Below are 26454 nucleotides of genomic sequence, written 5' to 3' on the forward strand. Positions count from 1 at the left end.
CCAGGGAGGGACAGTCGAGAGCTGGCGCCTGAGGCCACCGCTCAGACCAGCACCGCCCCCAAACGGGAGGCCTTGGCTCTCAGACTGGTTTCCTTTGGGAGCTCTGAGGCTCTGAGAAGTTAGTGCGGCTCTTCCAACACTTGACTTGAGTTTTATTTTCAAAGCATGCATTTATGTTTTAAAAAGAGGCAGGAAAGGCAGTATGCACCCTTAGGTGGTGGTTGGTTTTTTCAACATCTCTTTTGGAGTATAATTGCTTTACAATGTTGTGTTAGTTTCTGCTGTATAACAAAGTGAGTCAGCTATACATATACACGTATCCCGTATCTCCTCCCTATCCCACCCCTCTAGGGGGTCACAAAGCACCGAGCTGATCTCCCTGTGCTTTGCAGCTGCTTCCCACTAGCTGTCTGTTTTACATTTGGTAGTGTATATAAGTCCATGCCACTCTCTCACTTCATCTCAGCTTACCCTTCTCCCTCCGCATGTCCTCAAGTCCATTCTCTGTGTCTGCATCTTTATTCCTGTCCTGCCCCTACGTTCATTAGAACCATTTTTTTTTTCAGATTCCATATATATGCGTTAGCATACGGTATTTGTTTTTTCTCTTTCTGACTTAATTCACTCTGTATGGCAGACTCTGGGTCCATCCACCTCACTACAAATAGCTCAATTTCGTTTCTTTTTCTGGCTGAGTAATATTCCAGTGTATGTATGCGCCACGTCTTCTTCATCCATTCCTCTACCCTTAGGTGCTCTTCAGATTCAGCTTTATTGAGGTATAGTTGTGTGCAGCCAGAGGAGCCCGTTTAAGCTCACCTTGGTTTAGAGGCTCACACACTGCTGTCCTCACATTATCTCTGTCCAGGTGTGAGGATAAAATGTTTAATGCTGTCTCTGCATGAGTGCAGATTTCCCTGGGATTACAGGGCAAGCAGATTAAGCATTGTTGCTATTTGCAGCCACTTTCCTGTGTGCATCAAGATTTTCTCTGTTATGCAGTCAAGATAAAAGATAAAAATAAATGGGGAGTTGAGGTGGGCACTGAGGCTGGACCTGTCTGTAACTTCACGTTCAGATCACAGGTTCTCTAAGGCAGCCTCATTGTTCTTGTTTACTTTAATCATAAGAACTTGTTACCCGTTTATAATGAGAAAATGCTGTTTAGGTTTTATTTTATATTGGGGTTCTACATTAGATTTTAATTTTTTTCAAAAAGGATTTCAGCGCTCCTTATAAAGTTTGGAACTCACTGCTGTAGGGAAGGTGCTGAGCTGCTCTGTTGGGGAAGGTGCACACAGCCCTCACTTGGGTTTTCACAAACATTCTCACAGGCCACCAGGCGCAGGCCTTCTCAACACTCAGAAATAACATGGACCACAAAGGGCAGTGTGGTCAAAGACGAGACAAACTAGGTTATGTAATAGTTACTCCCCGCAGATACTGCAAGTCTGGATCAGCAGAGAACTGAATTGTATGCTATTAAGATATAAGAAACGTAAGGCTCCTGGACATATTCTAATTCACGTGAAGTTTCTGGATGAGATTCTTCACATGGTAGATAATTTGTTTAGGGAAGTACAATTTTGTTCTTTTTCTATGTACCATAGAGATCATAATTGAAGTACTTGAAAATGTAACTTCATCAAATGTTATTTTTGTGTAAACTGTTCAGATCTAAAAGTCACTGTCGAGATAAGTCTCTTACAGTCCTGCTTCTAAAGATGCAGATGCTCTGTGCATAGTGACCCTTTCTGGGTAAAATTGACTTCACGTTAACTGTGAGACGCACATGTGTCAGTCACCGGGACCCAGGTCCCCACTGGGCCACGCAGGAGCCTTGGGGCTGCACTGTAATTAAGGAATTGCCTTTGCAGTGGTCCCACTAGGCCACCAGGAAACATCACACGTCTTACATTCTGAGCGGAACCTGAGCTTCACCTGTGCTGGCCTTTCTGTTTTCAGAGTGCCAGTTCTCTACTGGGGTCCTTCTGAAGTAGCCCCACCCCCATGTCCCCATCCTTTTCATACTGCTCCCCATGTTAATATTTCTAAAAGCTTTTAATACACTAAACTCTTTCCCAAGATTACTGGGAATGAGGTAGCTGTTAATTAGAAATAAAGTTATTTTTTAAAAATAAAAATTAAACTAGGAAGACAACTAGAATAAACCAAAGAAGGATTTAAAAACACCAAATCACCTGAAATCCGTAGATGATAATTACTGCCATATAATTCTTCACCAATACATTATACTGTTAATTTTTGTTCAGAAACCCAGTTTTTTGATGCAAATATTCTTTCATGGCAGTATAACGATCTAGACTCTTCTGAAAGTGTTGGAATACAGTGAAACCTCCCAACCCTCTAGTCTGTTTTGAGTAGAAATCCACCTTGTTTGGGTGGGTTTGTGCTGTCCTTCCTGCTGGTTCTCAGGGGCCAGGTTCCCAGCTGGTGAGAGCAAGGAGGACAGGCAGACCTACCTGCTCCAGCGCCCCACTTCCCCTCCAGGTGCTGCTCCCCCAGCCCAGCCCAGCCCAGCCTGCCTTGCGGGGGTGGCGGGGGGAGAGTGAGTGTGTGTGGATAAGTGTATGAAATGCTCTTGGAATCTGACTGAAATTACTCTTCCATATTCTGTGGAGTGTCTAGTACAGGAATATTACAAATAGTGCTACTAAAGAGTAGCACTGAATTTGAAATGAACACAAGGAGTTGTACCATTTATAGAATTATATTAACATTTTAGCATTCTATTTCTAAAGAGCAGCAAGAACTTGTGTTTTCTTGTCCTCCCAGCATTGGTGGGGAGTTGGTAACAAGTTTTATTTTTCCATTTTAAAGATGAGAAAGATGAAGCTCGGGCTGGTTAAATGACTTGCTCAGCGTCGCATGGTGAGTCAGCGCGGGCGGGCTCAGGTCCCCGCGGTCTGGGGCTTCCAATCTGCCAGGACCCAGGATGCGTTGCTGCTTCGGAAATCCTTTTTCTAGTTAATTTTATTTTGGATTATCAACTGCATGTTTAAAATGTGCTATAAACTTTAAAAGTCAGTGTTTCTTAACATTTCTGAAATGTCTAAAATGTTAGTGTTCTTCAGAGAAAGTCCTTTCTGATTTCAGAGAGAACTTTATAGTTTAGTTCTATGCAAGAGGATTTCTGATAAAGTTAAATCTTTAATGAATGCACTCTTCCTGTGCATAGCAATCTTTCTTTTGGTCACTGTCGATGGTTTTTGTTTCAGAATCTCCTTATGTACAGTAACTTGAAAACCTTTTTATTGTAAGTATCAAGGAGATTTCTAGCACGGTGCCAGTCCGTGCTCTAAAAATGTTGAATTTTATTTTATTGAGGATTAGGAGTGATTTTAGTCTAGATTATGTGAAATGTAACATAAGGTCCAGTACCTGTTTCATACGGGGCTGACAGGAGCAGACAGAAGGTAATTCCAAATACTAAAGCGGTAAAAATGCTGCTTAGACTTTGTGACCTAGAAATACTGTAAGCCAAGCTGTGTTGCGTGGAAACTGGCTCTTTTCTCATGAGTTTCACTGGGCTTTCTCTCTCCGTTTCTGTCTAACAGGCCTAGCTGCCCTGTGTGACACTCACTGTCTCCTGCATGATGGGCGGCATCTCCTCCAGCTTTTCTTCTCTCTCCAGTGCTGACTGCTGTGTTTAGCAATCCCCTAGGATTCTTGTCAGAGCTACACCTCTCTGTGACTGGCCATTCCTTTGGTGCTGCTGTCCTTTTGGGGGGTTCCTTATCTCTGTATACATGTAGCTTTGCCAGATATGTACTTAGTAATATAAACTGTGTTAATAAAACCATTTACTGTGTAATACATGAGTTTAAAAACTAAGAGCAATTAGCTGTGCACTTTGATAAGAGGTAGTTAGTAGTATCCCCCAGGTGTTACTGCAATGGCATGATGGTGACTGTGACACTACCTAGGCTGTCAGAGTAGGGCATGTGCTGCTCCTGTCGCGTTTGGAGACCTGGTGGGACCACCCTGGGCTCTGGGCGCTCCCCTTAGGATCGTGCTCAAGTAGAATTTGCTGTGTAGTCTTTGTGTGAAATTTTGGCAATTCTGCTTTTCTCTACTAATCTTTAAGTGTTCAGTGATTTGTGTATTTGTGTCTTTCTAACTTCTAATAAACTCACTCCAACTGACCTGTGTCTTGGTGTCTGTCTGCTTGGTAGACCTTCTCATTCTTTCCATGGAATGCAGCATTGCCGTAGCTTCTAGAAGTGGTGGGGCTACTGTTAATCTTACTAAATGATTCATTCTGAGAATAAAAGTTGTTCTATACACATTTTTTTCACTCTGTGTATTTGATTTTCATATCCAGATGCTGCCAAGTGTTTCACTTATTAATGTCTGAATCAGTTATACGAAAGCTGGGCACTCTTTCACTTGCTTCCTACAAGGCATCTAAGGATTTTTAGTTATTTGTATAGAATGAACGTATTGTTTAATTTTCCCACTACATCTATAATCAACATTTAATAAAACTGTCGTATAAAACTTAATGAAGAAACAGTATATCTATTGCATGTAGATGAAATTGTTAAAAGGAAGTTGCCTATGTCAAACCTAAATGTTTTAGGTCCTGTACTGTTTCATGGACCAGATGCTTCCTTATTTATTAAACGTGGAGTTTGATTTTGGTGATCTTCCTAGAAGCTGCCTTAATTTCCTTGAGTCTTTCTGTGTATCTTTTGTTTCAAAACAGTAATATAATTAATTTTCCTTTGGGGATTTTACTACTTTTGTTTGAGCTTTTTCATGTTCAAAGGTTTTCATATTCATTGGATTAGCTTTCATGAAATTTAAAATGGATAGATTTCTATTTAAAGTGTATTTACATACATGGCAAATTGATAATTTCTGTAGGAATCACATTACCAGCACGTCACAGACCGGCAGGTCAACACGATGTGAATTCTTGTTTTCATTTAGCTTTGTCTCTTGCGGGTTGGGAGGGAGAGCCGTGTGGCGCTTCACATTTGTTCACGTTTTTTTCAGGATGGCACTGGATCTTTAAAACGCAGTGGTTCCTTTAGCAAACTCCGGGCTTCAATTAGACGCAGCAGTGAGAAGCTGGTTAGGAAGCTGAAGGGAGGAGGTTCACGAGACAGTGAGCCAAAGGACCCTGGGTAACTATCGCCGCCCCCGCCCGCCCGCCCTTCTCGCCCGTAGACCTCAGAGCTGCGTTCCCGCCTGCTTCCCACACGGTAGGAGTGCAGAGGGTTAGTAGCTGCAATCCGACTTTTGCCCAGGTTAGGTTGAGAAAAAATTGTGAAATTTCCTGCTTAGAGGCTAAAAGAGCTGAAGCTTAGAAATTTATGGAATTCTTTGATTTTGTTACATGTTCAAAGAAAGCCTTAGCAGTGGAAAGTAAGAATTTAATATTAAAATATTGAGCATATTAACTTGTTTTCTCTAAGTATGCATTATTCATTTTTAAAACCAGCATTAGCTTAAATCCTTTAAAGTTAGTTTTAATCTTTTAAAATCAAATGCCAGCTGTGACTATATTCAATCTCATCATACAGGTGTTACTATAGGAAGAAAAATGGTTTAAATAGAAGGATGACAATTTCAAGACTTTTGTTATAATGAGTTTCTTTAGGAGATTTAAAAAACCTTAGGTTTTGCATGTGTTTAGAAAAGGGTCTCTTCAGTCATGAGTCTTTTAGGGTCTTTTGAACAATAACTTTTAAGTTATCAAAGGAATTTGATTCTTAGATATTCCTTGCTTTTTATAAGGTTCGTCAGAGGAAGGGTTCTTTGTCCTTCCCTGTTAGTGCTAACAAATTGCCCTGGTTTCTGGGTTATTTCTGGTGTAAACGGCTTCCTGTTTTTGGATGCGTTTCTCACAGAAGCACTGTATTGTACTGTCAGCTGTTCGTGAAACTCAACCTCCCTAAAATGGTGCCTATTTTTTAAAGGTTGATTCTTATCTTAGTATGACTCTGTTTTAAAGTATTTCACTTCAAGTTCTGTAAGAATTCTAATGTCTCAGGACTGAGACCGAGTTCCTTTGGGTAACGTATGGGAGTATAAAGGTAGGTGCGTTTACAGTTGTGCGCTTTGCTGTCTGTAAGGCATGTCCCGTGTCATTCCTCTTGTCATCAGTTGGGGCCTGACTCCCGAGACCCCTGGGGTCGCCCAGCCCGGCTCTCTGCCCCGCGCCTCACCCGCACCTGTGGGGAGAGGGGCTGGGCTTGCCCTTAGCTCTGCCCCCACATCTCTGCTGGCGAGGGACTTGCTTCCCGATGGCTTTGGAGGCAAGAGGAGCAGTTGGATGTTTATATGCTGCCATTGCCCTCTTCTCAGAAATGCCTACAATCTGCAGAGGGAGTTTCCCGCGCTCCGCCCACATCCGGTGTGAAATTGCCAGAAGCTGCGGTGTTGGAAGCCACTGGGGGCTTCAGCGGGCGCGTGGGGCATCGGCCCTGCCTGGGAGGAGGCATGTGCGCGCTGCCTTAGGGAAGTGGGTCCTAAAGTGCCCTTGTTCGGTTTCCAGAGCTAAAGTGATAGGGTGCTGTCTGGCCTCTCACAGCGTGGGGAGGGGCTGAGCAGATCGCTGCGCCCGCTGAGTCCCCGTCCTGACCCTTCGGCGTGTCTCATGCGTCAAGTGAGGGTGCGTCACGCGCTCTGTGCCGTGCAGGCCGTCGGCCGGTTCTGCCAGGGCAGACGCACTGTGGCCTGGGGTTCTGGATGTCTCAGAGCTCGTTAGGGCAGCGTCCAACTCTGGCACCGAGTCCTGGACGCGGCAGAGCTCACAGTTTCTCCTTCTTCACGTCTTTCTGTCTTTCCCGTGACGCCGCATGTGTGGACGCTCCCCAGTACGGATGTTCACGGCGCTAAGAACGCTTTGCCAGCCTGACCTGATGAAAAGTAGACCCACACACTTGCATATCTTAACAGTTTTCCCATGTGATGTTATTTGGGTTGATATCTTACTAAACGTTTTGAAAAACTAAATAATTTAGAAAGTTTATCCCGTCAAATGCATGAAACAAAGTAATCTTTCCAGGTAAGAGCAGCGATCTTTATTAACTAGACCAGTGGCTCTCAAACTGGAGCATGCCTCAGCGTCTCCTGGAGGGTTCCTAAAACAGACCGCAAGGCCCACCCCTGCGTTTCTGATGCAGTGGGGCTGGGCTGGGGTGGGGTGGGGGGGCGGGGCAAATTTGCCTTTCTAGCAAGTTCCCGGGTAGGGCCAGCGCTGCTGGGTGGGCCACGTTGTGAGAATCACTGAAGTGGGTGCCCCGGGAGCAGGGTCTGCAGCCTGCAGTGGGCACAGCTCCAGGGAAGCACTGGACTGCTGGATGGTCTGGGCACCGCGGGCTTCAGTGAGAGTGTGGGTGCGATTCTGAAGAGTCACTGATGGGGCAAGTTGTTCTTTCACTTCACCTTGTAAAGAAAAGGAGGTTTGAGGACAAAGTTTGTGTACCTTTCTTAGGAAAAGGTAGCTGGCCAATTAAGTAACAGAATAATTAAATATGGCAGAATATAATTCACTGGTGATTTGGTTTGATTTTATCCTTTGTCCTTTAGTGGTTCTGAATAGAGGAAAACCTGTCCAGAGCTCTGGCAACACTTGTGTGGGGTTCATTGGGATGTTTTTGTCTTGTCCTAGGTGGGAAGTTTGGGGAGTGAGTTCTGTAATACTTGGGGATGAGCCAGTTAAGGTTTTGCTTTTAGTGTAGTTTGTTTAGTGAGGGCTCAGTAAGCGCCTGCTGTTTGCCTGGCACTGTGCCTGTGGCGCTGGCGGCCATGCGTCCATCACGTGGACCTTTGGTCCCTGCAGCTGGTGCGTGCGCGCGCGTGTGTGTGTCTGTGTCTGGTTGTGCTCAGCCTTCACACCTGTGCTTCACCCTTGCAGCCATGCCCTCAGCTTGTAAATAATAGTGGTCACTGTTGATTTCATAGTAGTTCAAATTCAGAATTACTGATCCTATTATAAACATTTAAAAATAACCCTTCATATTGGTTCTTTTAGCTTTAAAAGAGAAGGTGGCTTTGTTTGAGGTCATCCGTGGTGGCAGTAAGCAATTACAGTAATTTTACGACTGTCTATAAGTTTAGATTATAGGTAATTTGTAAGATATTTTATTAAGTATCTTAAAGGTGTTAAACGGGAGAAAAAAGTAAATTTTATATATATATATATATATAAAAATCAGTATGTTTTTTGTAAATGTAAAGCCATGAAATATGTTTTAAATTTTGGTTTCTGAGCAGAGAAATACTAGCCTTAGAGTTTATTTTACTAATAAAAAATTATTTTTGCCTAGTTTTAATATAGAAAAATCTACAAAATATATTTATGCATTTGATCTTAATACTGAGCTTTGACGGTCTCTCTCTTTTTTTAATATTTATTTATTTGGTTGCGCCGGGTCTTAGTTGTGGCCGGTGGGCTCCTTAGTTGCGGCATGCATGTGGGATCTAGTTCTCCGACCAGGGATGGAACCCGGGTCCCCTACATTGGGAGCGCAGAGTCTTACCCACTGTGCCACCAGGGAAGTCCCTTGAGGGTCTCTCTCTGACGCGATCACTTAGGGGCGAGGTTTACGGGAGTCGTTGAGGATCCCTTCCTGAAACTCATCTCAGGAGGCTCCTCGGGCTCCCACGCTGAAGTCAGCGGGTGGCATTGGCAGAGCCCCTCTGCTCCTATAGGAGCCAGGTTTTAACAAGTGAAACTGCAGCGACACTGGCTTTATGGGGCTCAAAGATAAACTTTTTGCTGAGAAAGACGCAGAGGAACTTCGCTTTTTTCTGCTGGGTGCAGTAGAGTAGATCTGGGTTGTACGTGTATCCCAGTGGGTATCCCAGTCTGGGCGAGATAAAGGTCTCCTCTCCGTTAGGGATGGTCCCAGGCCCCCATGGTGACAGAAGCTTTGGAGGGGTGGCTTTGCTGTGCTCTCTGCTCCTGGTTGACTGATGTGCTGACGGTTTGTCCTTGCATGTCCGCCGTCCTGGGTGCAGCATGAAGCGTGCCAGTTCTCTGACTGTCCTTAACGTGGGTGGCACGGCGGCCGCAGACCATTTCCAAGTAAGGAGCCCTGCCCCACTTACACGCTTTACATGTTGGCTGGACCTTCCTCACCACTGCTGCCCTTTGAGCAGAGCCTGTGGGGACTGCCCCACTTACACCCTTTACATGTTGGCTGGCCTTTCCCCACCGCTGCTACCCTTTCAGCAGAGCCTGTGGGCATTTTAGTGTTCCTGATTCAGGACACATAGACACCATAAATGACACTTTCATAGTCGGCATGAACTTAACCATCTGAATTATGGGAATGTTGTGAACATTCTCAGTGTACGAATTAATGATCTTTACAAATACGTTGATTGACAATTAAAAATTAAATATTCTGATGAAGTAATATCAAAACTTGGCCAGTTGTTAATTTGTATTATTTGTATGATTTTAGCTTCTAGTAGTTTATAACTAATATAATGTCTAGCTAAGCTGTTCAGTGTTTTAAAACTATTCAGAACTTCACTAAGTACAGTCACTTTGACAAATAGTCTTTAGCACTTTGTCACCTGTCCAAGTCTCGCACAGACCGGTCACCTTTGCACTTAAAACTGTTGGCATCCTGTTCTCCATTACAAATGGCCTTTTTATTTTCCATGTGTGACTGTTGGGTGCGCCCAGGCCTCTGGCCCCTTCTGTGGCCTGGCTGCTGTCCACCAGGACCAGGTGTCCTGGTCCCCACACCTGTTGGTGCAGCAGCTCTCCCAGTCAACTCAGTCCCACCGGTAAACTATTTGACGCACAGGGACGGTGACGGGCCGGCAGGAGTGCTGGCCTTCCCCCTCACCCCCAGCACGCTGCGGGGGGCGGCTGTTCCCAGGATGCTGTCATCGGGCCTCTAGTTTAAAAGCTGCAGGGTGCTGGGAGGATGCACTCCTGACGATGACGATAGAAGAAACTACTTTTGTTTTTAAAAGGCCTGGAGCTAACACAGTCCTTTTGCTCCCCTTTCTTGTGTTTTGCGCACACACATCTGAGCATCAGGACTCTCGTGTGTTGATGTGAGTTGTGCAGCTATTGTTAGTGCCGAGACCACTGGAAGCTGGCGTCATGTGAGGTACTGGTTAAGAATAATTTTTCCATTTGTTTTTTCATGCAGGAACGAAATAATTGTCTGGCAGACTCCAGAGCTCTCAGTGCCAGCCACGCCGACCTGGCCCCCACGGGTCGAGGCAGAGCTAGATTAACCCCCAAGGCTAATGAGCGCTGAGACCCTCAAAGCTTGGCCAGGCCCCTCCCCCCTGCAGGGCGGCCCTGGGGTCGCCTCCTTTCCTGGATGGTGACCTCCACCACCTGCTGGAGGTTTGCCCCGAATTCTGTTAGGCGGTCTGCAGCCCTAGTGCCCGAGAGCTGCCAAAGCCCGGCGGCGGGACCCGGCCGGGTATGGAGCTGGCTCAGCGCACTCGGGGTCGGCCGCTGCTCATGGACACCGGCCCCAGCACCGAAACCTGCTTGCAATTGTAATACTGTGTTAAGGCTGTTCATTAAGACTGGAACCTTAAACTACATCCTTTGAGACTAGGAATCCAGTGACCTGTGGCAGCGATGCTGGGATTAGGGAGCGGGGGAGATGGGGTAGCTGCGGGGAGGCCTGCACCCCCTCCTGGTCTGCATCTCAGCCCCTTTGGAGCCCTTTTCCCTCCTCCAGGCCTCTGTACACTAGCACACGGAGATGCATGTGTTCCTTTTAAAAAGCTTTTCTTTGTAGCGTTAAGTAACACAGGGTGGGTTCTGACAGATGCATCTTATTTTATTTTTTTAATTTATTTTTGGCTGCATTGGGTCTTTGTTGCCGTGCACGGGCTTTCTCTAGTTGTGGTGAGCGGGGGCTACTCTTTGTTGCGGTGTGCAGGCTTCTCATTGTGGTGGCTTCTCTTGTTGCAGAGCACGGGCCCTAGGTGTGCAGGCTTCAGTAGTTGTGGCTCACAGGCTCAGTAGTTGTGGGTCACGGGCTCTAGAGCACAGGCTCAGTTCCCGGACCAGGGATTGAACCCGTGCCCCCTGCACTGGCAGGCGGATTCTTAACCACTGCGCCACCAGGGAAGGCCTGACAAATACATTTTCAAACCAACCCTGAGACATTATTCCTTAAGGGAATCCGTGAGACTAGCTGGTAGGCTAAGAAGGTGTAATTCCAGATGATGCCAACTGTACAAGGGCACATCCCTGCTGAGGAGGTTTGAAAGGATCTGGAAAGCTGTGAGCGTCCTTGTGAAATGTTGTCAGGGTTAGTTTCTAGTTTACCTTAATGTTATCATATGGGTGGTGTCACTGAGCAAAGGCGCTTCCAGCCACCTTTTCCTCAACAACTGCACTGGGCTGGGGTGCTACGTGCTCCCTGGGCTCCCTGTGGGGACTAGGGGGTGCTCACTGTGGGGTGCCCTTGGACTGCACGTGTCCTTCACCCCCACTGTGGACCTCAGACTGAGGGCTAGAGGCAGCAGCATCCTGGGGTTTCGGTACAGCAAGGCTAGACTTTAACTTAAGCTTTGTTTAAAAGTTTCTATAATTCAGTAGTGGATCACCTCAGGGCACCGGTGCTTGTGTTGGTGAGAGCTGCTGTGCCCCCCCAGAGGCAGACACCCTGGCCCGGTGTTGGGGGCCCTCGAGGCTGACCTGTCTCCTGCAGCCTGTCTCCTCTGGCCACGCTCCTTTCCTCAGCTCCTGACTCCTTAGGTTTTGCAGTTTCCGATGGATCAGGAACTTTCAAAATGCTCTCTAGAGGTGTTTAAAAAAATATGATGGGTTGTAAGAAACCACTGGAAAAAAGAGCAGAGCTGTGTCCCCATGTGGGCACTGTGGCCCTTTCAGGTTCACGTTTAGGTGCAGTGGGGGTGATGTGTCTGTGTCACATCAGAACCAGGAGGGGACCAAGCTGTCCTGGCTCCTCCTCCCACTACATTGAAGTTTCCTCCCAGCCACAGATCTGGTACAGGACATCTGAAACCCACTCGGTTTCCCTTAGTGACAGTTGTCTCTGGAAAAACAAAGGGCATTTAGAAAGAATAAACATGAGGCTAAGAACAGGATTTAATTTTAAGCTTCCAGTTGGTGAAAAGAGACCTTCTTTGCAGGGGCCTTAGTTGAACCTTGTCTGGCTTTGAGCCCTCTGGCCCTGGTTCCCCGAGGGTTATGGTGGCCTTTGTAAGGCCACATGGAGACAGCATTCGGGGTAAGAGAGGCTCGAGGGCCTTCCTGAAGCTGGGTTGTAAAAGCCTTCGTGTCTCAGAGGGGATGCTACCTGGGACTCGGCAGTGTCTGATTTTTGAACTTGTATCAAAATAGAGAGAAGCCAGGTTGTAACCTACTTGCAGTCTGGTAGTCAGGATTTTAACATTCTCGGAGAGAGCAGTGGGGGTGGTCCAGCCCTCCCTCTTCCTTGCCTGGTGAGGGGACCCTAGGGGGCCAGCACCCATTTCTACACTGTGCTGTGTCTATCAAGTTAGACTCCCCTGGTCAGAGGACGGACTGGCAGTGGAGGAGCTGAGGGTCTACGTGAGTGTCTGAGGGCTGAGGTCGTGGAGAGCTGGGCCTCCTGACCCTTGTGCCCCTCCCCAGGCGGAGCAGGCACTTCCGGTGCTGCAGGGATTCAGGTAGTTATTTTCTGAAACTTAAAAAAAGTCCCTATTATTTGTTTGGTCAGGAGGCTGCTAGGAGTATCATGTAATTAGTTATTGTCTTTACAGTAAAGTATAAGTACTGCTAAGAATTCAGAGTTTAGTTTGTAGCACTCATTGTTATAACTTCATAGAATGTTCTGGGGAAGGCATGTTACATCTGTACGAGGCCAACTCTTGGTATGCTTAGACGTTGTACTGTGTAATCATGGGATATCTGGAAACTAAAGCAGCACTGGATAGCACCAACCAAAGGTGAAGTTCAAGTGAGCTAAGCGAGCATCGTCCTGCACACGTCTCCTCCGTGCAATCGGGCTGATGCGTAAAGACCTGTGCGGCTTCCACTGAGTTCTCCACCACGACAGGAGGACTCAGATGGTGTATACAGTGGTGTGCAGCTACCCCTCGGGGGTCACAGGCCTGTGAGGACCGTCCGATTGTCCCTGGGGTGTGCTCTGGGGGATGGGATTGGCTGAGAGGCCAGGGAGGTAGGGTGGACACTGCTTTGGGGCTTGGTGTTCCTGAGACACAGAGAGAAAACCCCACTGCCAAGTTCTATGGCCCCTGGTGGGTGAGCACCCCCAGGGGGGCCTGTCTGCCTGGTGGGCGGGTGCGGCTGCCCAGAGGCCGAATGTGGGTGCGCTTGTGCTGGTCCGCACCTCTGCAGGGGGTTGGCCATGAAACATACCTTCTGTCTTGGAGCAGTAGTTTTCTTTTCTCACTGTTGGTGTGACTTGCCTAGGAAATCATTTGGAACTGTTTATATTTACTTACAAAAATAAAGTGTTTTATTTCCTGTTGTAAAGCCCCTGTACTTTTGTGGAAAGGCTCTCTTGTAGAACTCCAACCCTAAAAGAACCCTTTCCTGTTTAACGTTAGGCACCCACTTTTTAGGGTCACAGACTACTTTGAAAACATGATGAAAGTTGTAACTGGATCATCCGGTCCTAGAATGACGTGCACAAAGCGTGTGCCCCGTGACGGGTTTACCGCCCCGCCCCAGTGAGCCCGTGGGAGCTTGGGACCAGTGTCTAGCTCCTGGAGCTGTGGGAGGGTGGCCACAGCGCTGAAAGTGCAGTGACAGGGCTGCCCCAGGCTGTGAGGACAGACGTCACGTGTATGAGTCCTGAGGACAGTGCCTGGCAAAGAGCAAGCGCTGGTGAGGGTCCAGGGGCTGCAAGTGCCTTCCCGGCACGTCTGTCCGGCCGGGGCTGCTCTGTGCCGGGCAGCAGCGGGGAGGGGGCAGAGGCAGGGCGATGATGGGGGTGAAGGCGGCGCAGCCCTGCCGGAACTGGGCAGTCACGTCCCTTGGTGACCGTGGGGCCTTGTGCTGCCACGACCAGATGCTCAGATTCTGGAGTTTCTGGCCCGATGCAGCAGGACCCCGGCTGATGGGAGGTCCCGAGTTCTATGCACAGTGCAGGAGCGCCCTGCCAGAGTGGATGCGTCCCCAGGCCAGGGCTGACGGTCCCGGCCACTGTGGCCAGCCTTGGAGGAGGCACTGAGGGCACAGCGGGATGTGCTCTCCCTTTAGAATAGTTCTCGTCTGCCCAGAACGGATTTCCCGGCAGATGGGCCAAGCCGGCGCCGAGGCTGCTAGCGCTCGCTGCGGCCTGGGGGGCTGGTGGCAGGGGCAGCGCACAAGGCACCTCTCCCCGCCCCGATGCCTCTCCCGGACCCTGCGGCCTGGCCTGCCGTGTGTTCTCCACCCTGTGCCAGACCGGGGCCAGGGGGTGTGCTGGCGGCCAGGAGCCGACAGCCCAACCACGGGGTGAGGAGGGCCAGTGGGCACTCGTCTGACCTCGGCCCCGCTGTGGCCCGAGGCGTGGGTGTTGGGAGCTTTGGGAAGGGGACGCGGAGCCTGTGGGGGTCAAGGTGGAGGCCCTGTCTGGCCGGGGCCCAGGGGCCTGCATCCGGGCGGAAGCTAACGTGGGCCCAGGGGGAGGAAGCTGCTGCTTATTGTAGAGACGCTGCAGCAGCTGGCGGGGGTGGGGGCAGCCCCTGGTACCTGAGGGGACCCTAACCAGAGGGAGGGCCACACGTCAGCAGGACTCAGTCCCAGGTGTCCCCCGCACACCCTCGGCGGTGACCGTGTAGGAACAGGACGAAGGCGGCAGGTGGGGGGCGGAGAGCACCCTCAGGGTGCGGCGGGGCGCGGCGGAGGCGGCCTCCTCAGGGCGCAGCCGGTCGGCCATCAGCCTCACCAGGAGCTGGTTGGACCAGGTTATGCCCAGGGCCGGAGAAGCCCGCTCTCCCCCGACACTGAGACAGAAAACAGCCCGACCGTCCTGTGCTGCGTGTGGATCTGCGGGCCCCGCCACCCCTGCCCTCGGGGCGCCCCACTCACCCCGGCGGCCCGGCTGCCACACCCCGCTCCTCTGTGGATTCCGTCACCTGGAGGGTCCAGATCGGGGTCAGCGGCGGTGAGGACCCGGCCCCCCCGGCCTCGCCCTCCCCGGGGGTGGAGGGGGGCCCACCTGGTTGATGCACAGCACGGGGCTCCGGAAGGTGCAGCTCAGCCGGCGCAGCTCGGCCCCCAGCGCCTGCAGATGCCGGGCCCTGAGGGCCGAGGCCGCCTGGTCGAACTCACAACGGAACGGGGCTGCCACGGAGTCGATGACCACCAGGCGGGCCATACCCCGCGACAGCAGCACAGGCACCTTCTTACGCACGCACTCCAGCAGGGTGTCCTGGAAGCCGAGGGGAGGTGGCCGTCACCACCCCCGCGGGGGGGGCCCCTCACCACGCCCCGTCCTGGGCCATCACGGTGGCCGGGCCCCTCCCCTTCAGTGGCCCCGTGCTGGGCACCGACCACCCGGACCACCACGGTCACCAGGACTGCCCAGCCCCACCCAGTGGAGGGAGGAAGCAGGTGTGCGGGGACCTGAGTCTGTCCTGCCACCAGCGTTGCCTCCCATGTGAAGACCCCTGGGCCGCGCCCAGGCTGTGTGCTAGGACGCCAACCGGCCCGGCGTGGGGCCTCAGGTGCCTCCAGGCCAGCCCCACCTGCCCCCCACGGCCCTACGCACTGTGCTCGGGGCAGCCCTGTCCCTTGGGGCTGCCTGGCCCTGCCGGCCTGGACTCGGCCCTGGTGCCCAGTGGCCACACACTGGCCATCCCGTCAGGCACTCCTGGGAGCTGTTGGGTGTCTGGGATGAAATTCGACTCTGTGCTTGTTAACTCTCCAGGGTGTCTCCAGCAGAGCCCCTCTCTGTGGAAAATGACAGCAGCAGCAGCGGCCTGGAGGACGCCAGCCTTAACGTGAGTCCTGCACCCCTTCCCGCCACCTCAGGCAACGCTGGGGCACCGGGGGGCCGGGGGCGGAGGCAGGGCTGCACCCCCCTGCTGCAGCGACGGGACTCCGAGAGGGGCCTAGCTTGGAGACCCCGTCCCCCGGGAGGAGGCCTGGGACCCCGAGGCTCTGTTTGTGCAGCAGCATCAGGCCCTGGTCCGCACCTCCCGCCTCCCCCCGGCAGGGCCCCCCAGTTGCTGGGCAGACACCAGCGAGGGGCTGGGGGCCTCCTCCACCAGAGCTGCTCCCGGAACAGAACTTAGGAATGTGCCCCTACCCCCCGCTGGGGTCTCGGTCGGCCTGGCCCTGACCCACTGCTGCGTTTCTCAGTGAGGATGCACTGGAAGGATGAGGATTGTGCTGCTTGTGTGCGTCCAGAGGGCCCTGTGACAGCCAGGGGACGGTCGCGAGGCTGGAGGGCCTGGAGCCGGAGCCTGTAGCACTGACCTCGTCTTCTCCTGTGTCCACGCCCTGAGCACCGTCACGCTAATAACCGCGCTGCCCGCCGCCAGCGCGCACTCACCTGCAAAGCCACGGCCGCGCTGGGCCCCTAGGGGACGGCCACCTGCCGCCGGTCCACCCCGGGCCGCCCGTGCCCTGAACCAGCCCGGGCTCGCGTGCCACCGCTCATCGTGTCACTTCCCTGTGCTATGTGTGATCATGTATTTTACGGTAAAATTTTTTAAAATTAAAAGTTTATACAGCTCATCCTTTACCGGAAATTCTTTTTATAGCAGTTCTTAAATGGGGGAAGGGCCTGGGTGGGTGGCTCTGCACACTTGTGTTCGGTGCACTGGTCTGTACTCCGTCTCCCATCTCCCTCCTGAAGCCTTTGCTTCGTTATTCAGCCCCAAACAATGACCTCAGCTGGCTGCTTCCCGGCCGCTTGCCTGCCCCCTGCCCCCTCCCCAGGGGCCACTGCCCTCTGTGTTCCCACCGCTGTCTGCCCCCAGGGAGGGCGCGTGACCCGGGGACGGCTTCCAGGTGTGGTGTCGCCCCAGCGGCCCTGCCAGGCGTGCTCAGCAATCGGGGGGGGGGGGGGCTCGACAAGGGGGCTTTCCCCTCCTTCAGAGGCAGAGGTACAACCCTACACCACGGCTGCGGCCGGGCCAGTGGCCTGGACGGCAGGTCCCGTCCTCTGGGCCGCGGGCACCTCTGTGCCCTGCCGGGGCCTCCTCTAGGGGGCAGGAGGTGGCGTGTCCGGTGCCCTCCCTTGCCCGCTCTTCCCTTGGGGTTAGGCTGCCAGAAACACACTGGACGCTCAGTTCAGCCTGAGTCCAGGTAACGAGTAGTGCCAGCCTGAGCGGAGCACACGGCCCCCAGCAGGCGACTCGCCGCAGGCGGGCACCGGGGCCTGACCTCACGGGTCGTGCACGTGGCCCGCCCGCACGGCCGGCTTCCCCTCAGACGCTTACCACGTCGGCTGCGTGCTCGATGAAGATCTGGTGGCCAAACTTGATTTTCCTGAGCACGTCCCCTGGGACATCTGTCCGCAGGCGCTGCTGCTGAGCGATGAGCTGCTGCAGACGCTGGCTGGGGAAGGCGTCCTCTGTGCACACGTAAATGGCCCCTGGGAAGCCGCGGGGCGGTGAGCAGCTGGGGGTGGCCTGAGGCCGCCCCGCCAAAGGCCAACGACCCTCTCCTTCCTGCACTGCCTCTCGTGGGTCTGCCCCTCTGACCCAGCACGGGGGCCGGTCGGCGCCCACCTCCCAGCGCAGGCCCCTCGCTGCCGGAACTTCACCCTGTGGGTCTGCCTACCCTGTGCTGTCCGAGTGGAAGCGAGGGGAACTGTAGGGGCTCCCGGCTTTCGGAAACGCCCCCTCCTGCAGACACAGGGAGATGCCCCTCCCAGGCCCTGTTGGGCGGATGTTCCCTCAATTCCACTGTCAAGGCTCCTCCTATGGTTCTGGGCTACCTGGTGGTAACTGTCTTTGCTGCGCCTGGAAAAGCCAGTAAACAAAACACAGGCGATGCATCACCAGGGGCCTGGAATCCCCGCCAGAAGGCACCCCCGGAGTCCTGCGCTGAAAAGAACGAGGGGCCACCGATTCTCAACAAAGGCCCCAGGACAATTCAGTGGGGAAAGAGTATTTTTAACAAATGGCGCTGGGACAGAGAGACACCCACGTGCAAAAGGATGAAATTAGACCCTTACCTCATACCATATAGGAAAACTAAATCACAATGGATCAAATATGAGAGCCCAAACCATAAAACTCTTAGAAGAAAACACGGGTAAACCTTATGACCTTGGGTTAGGCAGTGGGTCCTCAGACAAGACATCAGAAGCACAAGCAAGAAACAAATTGGACATCATCAAAGTGAAAAACTGCTTTAAAGGACACCAACAAGAGAGGGAGAAGACAACCGAATAGAGAAAATACTGCAAATTGTTTATCTGATGAGTTTAGTGGCCAGATTATATAAAGATCTCCTACAGCTCCACAGGCAAATAACCCAGGCTTTTAAATGGGCAAGAGATTGGAACAGACATTTCTCCAAAAACACACGAATGAGCAGCAGCACGTGAAGAGACGGCCAACGTCACCGGCCACCGGGGGTGCGGTCGGCGCCACGGTGAGAAGCCACCCACGCTGGCGTCAGAGGGACAAGTGTCGGCTCAGACGTGGAGGGACTGGAACCTCCTGCATCGTTGATGGGAAGTGAAACGGTGTAGCCACTGCTGAGAACAGTCTGGCAGTTCCTCAAAGAGCGGAACACGCAGCTACCATACGACCCAGCAATCCCACTCCTAGGTGTCCACCTGAAGCCACGCACGAACAAGAGGTGTGAACAACCCACATGACTGTCAACGGATGAAAGGGTCGCTAAGTTGTGGTCTGTACACGTGAAGGAACATTATTCAGCCCTGCAAAGGAAGGAAGCACCGACACACGCTCCAGCGTGGGTGAACCCTGGGTGAAAGGGCACATGTGCATGATCCCGTGTATCTGAAATGTGCAGAACAGGCGGATCCATAGAGACAGGAAGCAGATGGGTGGTTGCCAGGGGCTGGGGGAGGGGAGAGTGCGGAGTGACTGCTCATAGGGATGGGGCTGCTTTTTGGGGTGAGGAGATGTTCTGGAATTAGATAGTAGTGGTGGGTGCACAATTTTGTGAAAATGATAAAAACCACTGAGTTAAATAAAGAGGAAGGGCCTCAGGACTTCCCTGGTGGCACAGTGGTTAGGAATCCGTCTGCCAATGCAGGGGACACAGGTTCGAGCCCTGGTCCAGGAAGATCCCACGTGCCGCGGAGCAACTAATTGCCCGTGCGCCACAACTACTGAGCCTGTGCTCTAGAGCCCGCGAACGACTACTACGGATCCCGTGCGTGACAACTACTGAGCCTGGGCTCTAGAGCCCGCAAACCACAACTACTGAGCCCGTGCGCCACAACTACTGAGCCTGAGCTCTAGAACCCGCGAACCACAACTACTGAGCCCGTGCACCACAACTACTGAGCCTGGGCTCTAGAGCCCGCAAACCACAACTACTGAAGCCCGCGCGCCTAGAGCCCATGCTCAACAAGAGAGGCCACCACAATGAGAAGCCTGCGCACCTCAGTGAAGAGCAGCCCCCGCTCAGCACAACTGCAGAAAGCCTGTGTGCAGCAACGAAGACCCAACGCAGCCAAAAATAAATAAATAAATAAATAAGAAAGGCCTGTGATCTGGTGGTGCGCTGGCTGAGCCCCACCAGGACTCTCAGGGCCACGGCTAAACCTACCGTTCCTCTCGCTGTACCGGTCACGGCACCGCCCCGGGGAGGGGACCCAGAGAAGAGCCAGAAGCACTGACGCCACGTCCGCGTGCCCTATTTGTGAGTGTGTAACTTTCATTTTGACCCGATTCTGTTTCAACAGACTTTCAAACTTGGAAAAGAGATGCAGGATGGAGGGAGAAGCACCGTCTGACCGTGTCAGTGGTGAGCTCCTGACCCTTGAGGCCTCCCTAACCTTCCCTGGCACGTTCCAGCCCATTCCCGGGGGCAGGGCTGCCTGGGGAGCCCCCGACGTGGCCGAGACCCTCGTCACAACGCCGCGGCACCCGTGTTCTCCGCATCTTGGGAGAGGCCTGGACAGAAGGGTCACAGCCAAACCCAGTCGCACGGCCCTCGAAGCTCCTCGCCCCACACCCTATTGGGCGTCTCACTGGGACAGATGAGTGGGGTGCCCGCCCACAGAGGGGCTTCGAGAAGCTGGCGGCGAGGCGGCCCAGCGTTTGAGGGTTGGCGGGGAGGAGCTCCACGTTTTCTGAAGTGCAGAGCCGCTTGGCCATTCTTTTCAAAATTGGGCCTTTCAGACCTGATTTGGGAAGTCACTTTCTCAGGAAAATGTGCCTCAGGCCCCACATTTAATGCGGTCACAGTGGCCGCGGGCCAAGCCTCTGCAGGGGACATGTCGCTCGGAGTCACCCCAGGCCGGCTCTGTCCCCCCTCGGCCAGGCCCCGGGGCTCTGCACTTTCCCTCCCACTGAGGGGTCCCTGGCCCACCTCCCTCTCCTGAGGCAGGAATCGCAGAGCGGTTGTGAAGACAGAGACGGGAACCCTGGAAAACGGCCCCCAGGGGCAGCCTCTGGCCTCGAGGGCAGGTGCCCGCGAGGTGACAGGTCAGGACCCCTGCCCGCCCCCCGAAGTGGCCGCACTCACCGGCCCCCAGGCCTCCGTGTCGCCGTGGGAGCTGCACAGCCAGGCAGAGCTGCAGTGCCAGCTGGGTCTTCCCGGCGGAGCTGCGTCCGGCCAGCTCGGTGATGCCGTCCAGGGGCAGCCCGCCACGGAGGAGCCCGTCCAGCACGGGGCAGCCCAGGCTTAGGCGCTCGTGCTGCTCAGGGAACTGCTCCTCCTGCTGGAGCAGGTGGAGCGCTGGGTGCGGGGAAACAACAGGTGAGCCCAGCCCCGCACAGCCGCCCCCGGGCCAGGAGGCCCCTCGGGCTACAGCGCCGTGGCCTCTGGGCTCAGCCCCACGCCCCACTCCTCCAGCCAGACCCCAGGGCACCGGGCACCTGTGCAGACGCTGCTTCCTTGCAGGTGTGAGGAGGCCGCCTTCAGTAAGCGCTGCACGTCGGGGCCGGAGAGGCGGGTCAGTCTCTGCAGGTCTGGTCCAGAAAGATGCAGAACCTCCTTTACTGACCTCAGTTTGGCTGAAGGTATAGAATCAATTACAAGACAAGGTCAGACACAGCAGGGACAACAGGTATCCTCCAGTTCTGGGGACCTGGTGGGCAGGGGCCAGTCCACATGCTCCCTGAAGTTGCAGGGACCCCCAGATAGAGGGCGACCGTGACGGGACGGGAGGGAAGGGGCCTGGGGAGGCCCACGTCTTGGCTGCAGAAGCCGGATGCTTGGGCCTCTCCCTGGTGCCGGGAGTAGCGGCCTCTGCCTGGTCCCATGCCCGCCCGGACACATCTCCCAAGACAGGTCTGTGTGTGCACAGCCTGGGAAGGGCCCGGGCCGAGTCGGGGGAACCATGCACGAGGGAGAAGCCACAGGAAGGGATCCAAAGGAACACCCAGGCCACAGGATGGCCAGTGGGGTGAACAGACAAAAGAAGAGTCAGCATGCTGGTGGCAGTACCGCGGAGGGCTGGGTTACAGGGTGAACGGCCCAAGGGAGCTGGTGTTTCATGAGGAAAATGAATAATTTTGAGCTTAGATAAGCATATTACTTTCAAACGAGTAGAAAGAAAAAAATACGCTAAAAATAGATCCAACCAATCCAGAAGAAAGCATAAAAGAAAAACAACACAAAAAATAGGACAAACAGCGCAGCATAATAAGGGAGGGTTAAACCTACATTTATCAGGAATTACCTTAAATACGTATGCACTGAGTGCTTCAGTTAAAAGACAAAGACTGAATGAAAGGGGAAAACAAAACTACTGCTGTGCTCTCAGGATGGAGGAGCAGGGGGGCACCCTGCTGCCGAGCCCTGTGCTCACTCAGGGCCCCTGTCACCTGCTCACAAGCACCTGATGTCGAAGCATCCCTCACAGACACCCTGGGAGGCAGGGAGAACAGAGGGCAGGTGCGGGGCACCAGCCGGGCTGCGGAGGGGCCAGTGCAGCCTGGGGATGGACGTGCCCAGATGCCAGCAGACTCGGTGGGCTGGCCAACCCTTTGAGCATTTAGAAAAGAGCCACTGCTGCCTGACAGACCTACTGTGACGTGGGAATAATCAGAAGTACAGAGGAGATGCAGTGCATGAAAAAAGGAGGCAACCACTAACTCTGGGGGGAAAAACCAGAGACGGTACAAGAAAGGAAACAGTCATAACCCTGGGTTCAGTGGCAGCCATTATGTCCCTAGTCACAACCCTGATGGCTAATGGGACCCAAACTGTGTTCCAACTGTGGGGGGGGAGGTGTGGAGGAAGTAGGGGCACACGGGCAGCAGCCTGCCCTCACCCCCAAAACAGGAGGCCTGTGAGGACTCGTAACACAGACAAACACAGCAACACAAGCACACTCGCCAGCAACCCAGACATAAATACAAAATGCTGCTAAAAGACTCCTAAGTGGTAAGTAGTTCCGTTTCACTTTTCAGACACTGTGTGTGTACTGCTTTGATGAAAATGAAATTAACTTAAAAGAAGTCCTTTCAGTTAAAAACACACACACACAACTGAAAAACCTGCGGCACATTCCAGCATCAGGGCGTTGATCAGGACCAGCTGTCTTGGGATCAGTAACCAGAGGGTCCCCGAGGCTCGGACAGGCAACCTGGTAAACCTGTTCTACATGAGGTGTGTATATCTGTGCGTTTATACTTTTACACAATCACTTTATATAAACATCAGCAAAAGCACCTTTCTTAACTGCAGCAATAATTCTAGGATTCAGGTCCAACTGATCCACGTCCATTTTTTCAATGGGGTGACCACAGAGATGGACGGATTCCCAGGGACACAATTCTGACGCGCTTGTCGTCCCCTCGAGCAGCCCGGGAGCTGAGTGCAGCAGAGTGGCGGAGCCCGGGTGCGCGGTTCCCTTGTGACGGGGCCACACCATCAGCCCGGAGCCTGGAGAGGCTTCACTGCACCAGGGACGGCACTGAGAGACGTCCAAGGCGGCGCTTCTGTCCGGGCAATTGTTCGGTAACTCAGAACCTAGGATTCAATCCACACACAGATGCATCTGAAGAACCACCCCCCGCCTCGCATTCTGAAGGTCAGCCCACTTCATCCCCCGCAGAAGGCGGGAGAAACCGGCTTGTGTCCCAGCCCCACGCCCCCCAGGCCAGGGGCGCCCTGCCCTGACCCACCTCTCTGGGGTGACGGCGGCGGATACAGTCAGAGGCCCGTGCGCGCCGGGCTCACCCGAGTGGAGCCTGCTTTGCGTTCTCTGGTGTGAGTTCCCTTAAGTGTGTCTCCACGGCGATCTGGAAAGAACAGAAAAGGCCACGTGTGGTGGATCTCAGAGGACGCCCAGGAGGTCGGAACCGCTGTGACCACCGAGCTGCCCGACCTGCAGCGGACACCGAGTCTGGCCCGGCCTGCAGCCTGCCCTCCCCGCTGGCAGGAGGGGCAGCCAGCGGCGTGTCCACCCAAGACGGCACAGCCGGGGATGCAGCAGGGCAGCAACACTAAGGCCGTGGCCACTCAGCAGAGGCCAGGCTCAGCGTCCAGCAGCAGCAGCAGCAAGGCCCGGGCCTCTGGATGGTGTCAGGTCGCTCCGGAAGCTTAAAGAACCAGGCCGTGTACACCCCCTCATCTGCGGTCTGCTCAGGGAGCCTCTGGAGGCAGCTTCTGGGAGGGGGCAGCACGAGGCTCTGGGGCCCACAGCCCGGGCAGGGGGTCTCCGGGCCAGCAGGCTGCTCCCACGTTCTGCTGGCGTAGGGGGCAGGGGGCTCCCAGGCCAGCTGCTCGGGGCAGGGCTGACAGTAAACACTGCTGAGGCTGAGGGGAGACACCGAGGCCCTCAGGACTGCACATCAGAGCAGAAGGGCGGCCTGAGTGCAGGGCCCCGGTACCAGCTGCAAGGCGGCTGGGGGATGTTGAGTAGCTAGGAGTGCACCCTGAGGCCGTGTGGGAGACGCCCGGGCATCAGACATCTGGACAGAATACCAACCTGGGTTTGTAAATTCTAGAGGAAGTGCGTGTGTTCTTCCCCTGGACGTGTGGAAAGCGCCCCCCCCCACCCCGGCGTGGGCCCTGAAGCGGGAGTGGGCTGGGGTCTGGATTCTGAATGACGGGGGGGAGGCAGCCTGCGTGGGGACACAGCCGGGAGGTGCCTGTATATAAGGCTCGGATCCTGACGAGCAGCTGGACACGGGGCAGGAAAACCAGTGGGTAACCACCAACCGAAGGGCCTCAAGCTTCCGTGATGGGGGTAGGGCCCCCAGAAGCAGAGTGCCCACTGGCGGAGCACCCGCTGGGTACCCGACACTGGCCCAGGAGCCGGACCAAGAGCAGGGCCCGGGTGAGCCAGCCACCCTCCAGGCCTGTGCTTCTCCAACCGGGGACAAGCATGTGCCCAGGCAGCACCCAGTAGCAGGCACGGGGTGGGCCTGGACGGAGCGGGGCAGCTTCCAGGAGCATCCGAGTGCAGGTACCGTCTCAGGGGCACAGCTGACAGCGGGCGCTGTTTGCTGAGTGTGAAGGTGCATCAACTCTTAGGGCCCAGCACAAGACTTTGAGGAAACTCCAGTTACGTCCCTGAGCCTTCCCAGGTGGAATCGCTTTCCTGCATCTCTGGGGCTCTGGGGCTCTGAGGGGGCCTGAGGATCCCATGCCGCCAACACACGCTGGGACAGGAAGGCGGGGCCGCGGCAGATGGGCCCACCTCCACCCTGGGGGCAACACTCAGGTTTCCGGCAGCTTTTGTTGACTCAAACTAAGGACTCAAGGGGAGAATGAGGGAAGATCTTCTTTCAAAACTAATGCACTAAAATAAACGTGTTCAGGGCCTCTCCCGCTCAACCAGACAGCCACCCAAAGGAACCGGAGGGTTGGTCGGGGTGGGAGGACCCAGTCCCCACACACTGAAACTGTTAATTCTTTCTCTGGCCAAGTTCGGAGCTAAATTCAGGCAAACTACATACAGCTCCACTGATGTTGCCCTAAAATCACCAAAGGTAATGGAAGGTCGAGGGCTGACTTTTATCAAACACTTAGTCTCTTCCAAGCACGTGACAGGTATGAACTCAGACATCACACGAGCAATATTATAACCCCTGTTTTGCTGTGAGAAAACAGAAGCACAGAGTGGTTAAACGACAAGCTTAAGGTCATGCAGCCAGCAAGTGGCTGGCCTGCGATGCAGGTCCAGGCTGTGTGTTCTAAGCCCCGACCCAAATTAGGCCGACACTGAGTTTACACAGCCCACCTGTTAACAAATCCAAAGGGAATCATTTGGTCTCCATACTCTGCAGAACTCGGTCATCCAGAGGCTGACCTGCCCTAGGGTATCCAGCCCTGTTGGGAGCAGCCCACTCTCAAGGATGGGCATCTTTTCCGGCTCCCCCTCCCACAAAGGGCGCCAACGAGCACTCCTTCATCCTGGGCTGCTGGGAGGACGCTTTCACCTGGGACCTTGGGTGGCCATACAGGTCCTCCCACGGCTGGGCCACCTCTGTGGTTTCTCCAGAACTGGCCAGCCTGGACTTCTGGCCCCCGTCGCTTCTCAGGATCGTCTTCTGCCCTGGGAATCTCTTCTCTCTTCAGCCCCTGAGGCTTTGAGCACTCCCCACTCCCCCAGACCTGGGTGTCCGGCAGACCCCGCCTTGGCCGTCCGATGGACCAGGGCGCCCTGCAGACGCACCCTGCCACCTACGCGCATCTGCTCTTCCCATCGGGCGCTGCATCTCCGAGGTTGTCCACCCCCAACCCTCTCCCGCCCCACCCCACGGCCCCTAGACTGCTGCCACAGCCCAAACTGGCCCTGCAGCTGTGCGGGCTGACGGCCCCAGGACAGGGGCCCTCCGGTCCCAGCCCCGCTAGCCAGCCCGCGCGGCCCCGGCACCGGGCTCCCTCCCGCCACCGGGACTCGCTCGGACCCTCGCTCGGCTGTGCCTTCTGCCCGCCCGCCCGCGGGTGCGAACCGCGGCTTGGGGCATCGATGACGCGCGACCCCGTCCCTCCAAAGCCCCAGGAGGAGGGCCGCGCGGGCGCCGAGCTGCGCTCTCGGTGCCCAAGGCCACCCCTGCCTCCATCCCGCCCCGGACCACGGCAACCACTACTCCTCGCACTCACCTAGCCCGCGCTCCACAGGCTTCTTCGCGCCATCCTACCCTTCGCAGCCTACTCTTCCAATGAGCGCCGGGCGCCTCGCGCCGGATACGCCAATCAGAGAGGAAGCGGCGCCCACGTCGCCGACTAATTGGCCAATCCAAAGTCTCAATAGCCCTGAGGGGGCGGAGCGTGCTCGGGCCGGCCCTCACTGCCTATTGGTGGCCGACCGCAGGGTGGCAGGGGAGGTACCCTTGCGCCAATTGGAGAGCGCAGCGACGGGGCGGACATCTGGCGCCGATTGGTCCGCGCTCCGTGGTTGGCGTGGC

The 26454-nt window shown here is 54.3% G+C and overlaps 2 protein-coding genes across 28 annotated transcripts in view; one reads left to right on the plus strand and one right to left on the minus strand.

Moving 5' to 3' along the window:
- The window catches only part of KLC1 (kinesin light chain 1), a 58199-nt gene extending 41530 nt beyond the window's left edge, over positions 1-16669 (plus strand). For 8 of the 26 annotated variants that reach the window (XM_004262437.4, XM_049706696.1, XM_049706689.1 and 5 more), the window contains 2 exons: positions 5023-5153; positions 8998-10145. In XM_004262437.4, coding sequence (XP_004262485.2) covers positions 5023-5153; positions 8998-9232 — 366 coding nt within the window. In that variant the 3' untranslated portion in view covers positions 9233-10145. The other 18 variants (XM_049706705.1, XM_049706709.1, XM_049706711.1 and 15 more) reach the window with 9 other exon arrangements.
- Positions 14102-26387, minus strand: XRCC3 (X-ray repair cross complementing 3). Of its 2 annotated transcripts, XM_033421178.2 has the most exons (9): positions 26150-26387; positions 23221-23337; positions 22766-23065; positions 20965-21102; positions 20612-20824; positions 17377-17531; positions 15147-15359; positions 15017-15063; positions 14102-14931 (listed from the first exon to the last, which is right to left on the minus strand). In XM_033421178.2, exons 3-9 carry the CDS (start codon positions 22965-22967, stop codon positions 14712-14714), a joined length of 1188 nt encoding a protein of 395 aa, XP_033277069.2. In that variant the 5' UTR covers positions 22968-23065; positions 23221-23337; positions 26150-26387; the 3' UTR covers positions 14102-14711. The 2 variants fall into 2 exon arrangements, with proteins under 2 accessions (XP_033277069.2, XP_004262550.3); XM_004262502.4 differs by lacking the exon at positions 26150-26387 and having other exon boundaries at positions 23221-23606.
- Positions 26388-26454: the final 67 nt, after the last annotated feature.

Source organism: Orcinus orca, chromosome 2 (genome assembly GCF_937001465.1).
Source record: "Orcinus orca chromosome 2, mOrcOrc1.1, whole genome shotgun sequence".
NCBI classification, from domain to species: Eukaryota; Metazoa; Chordata; class Mammalia; order Artiodactyla; family Delphinidae; genus Orcinus; species Orcinus orca.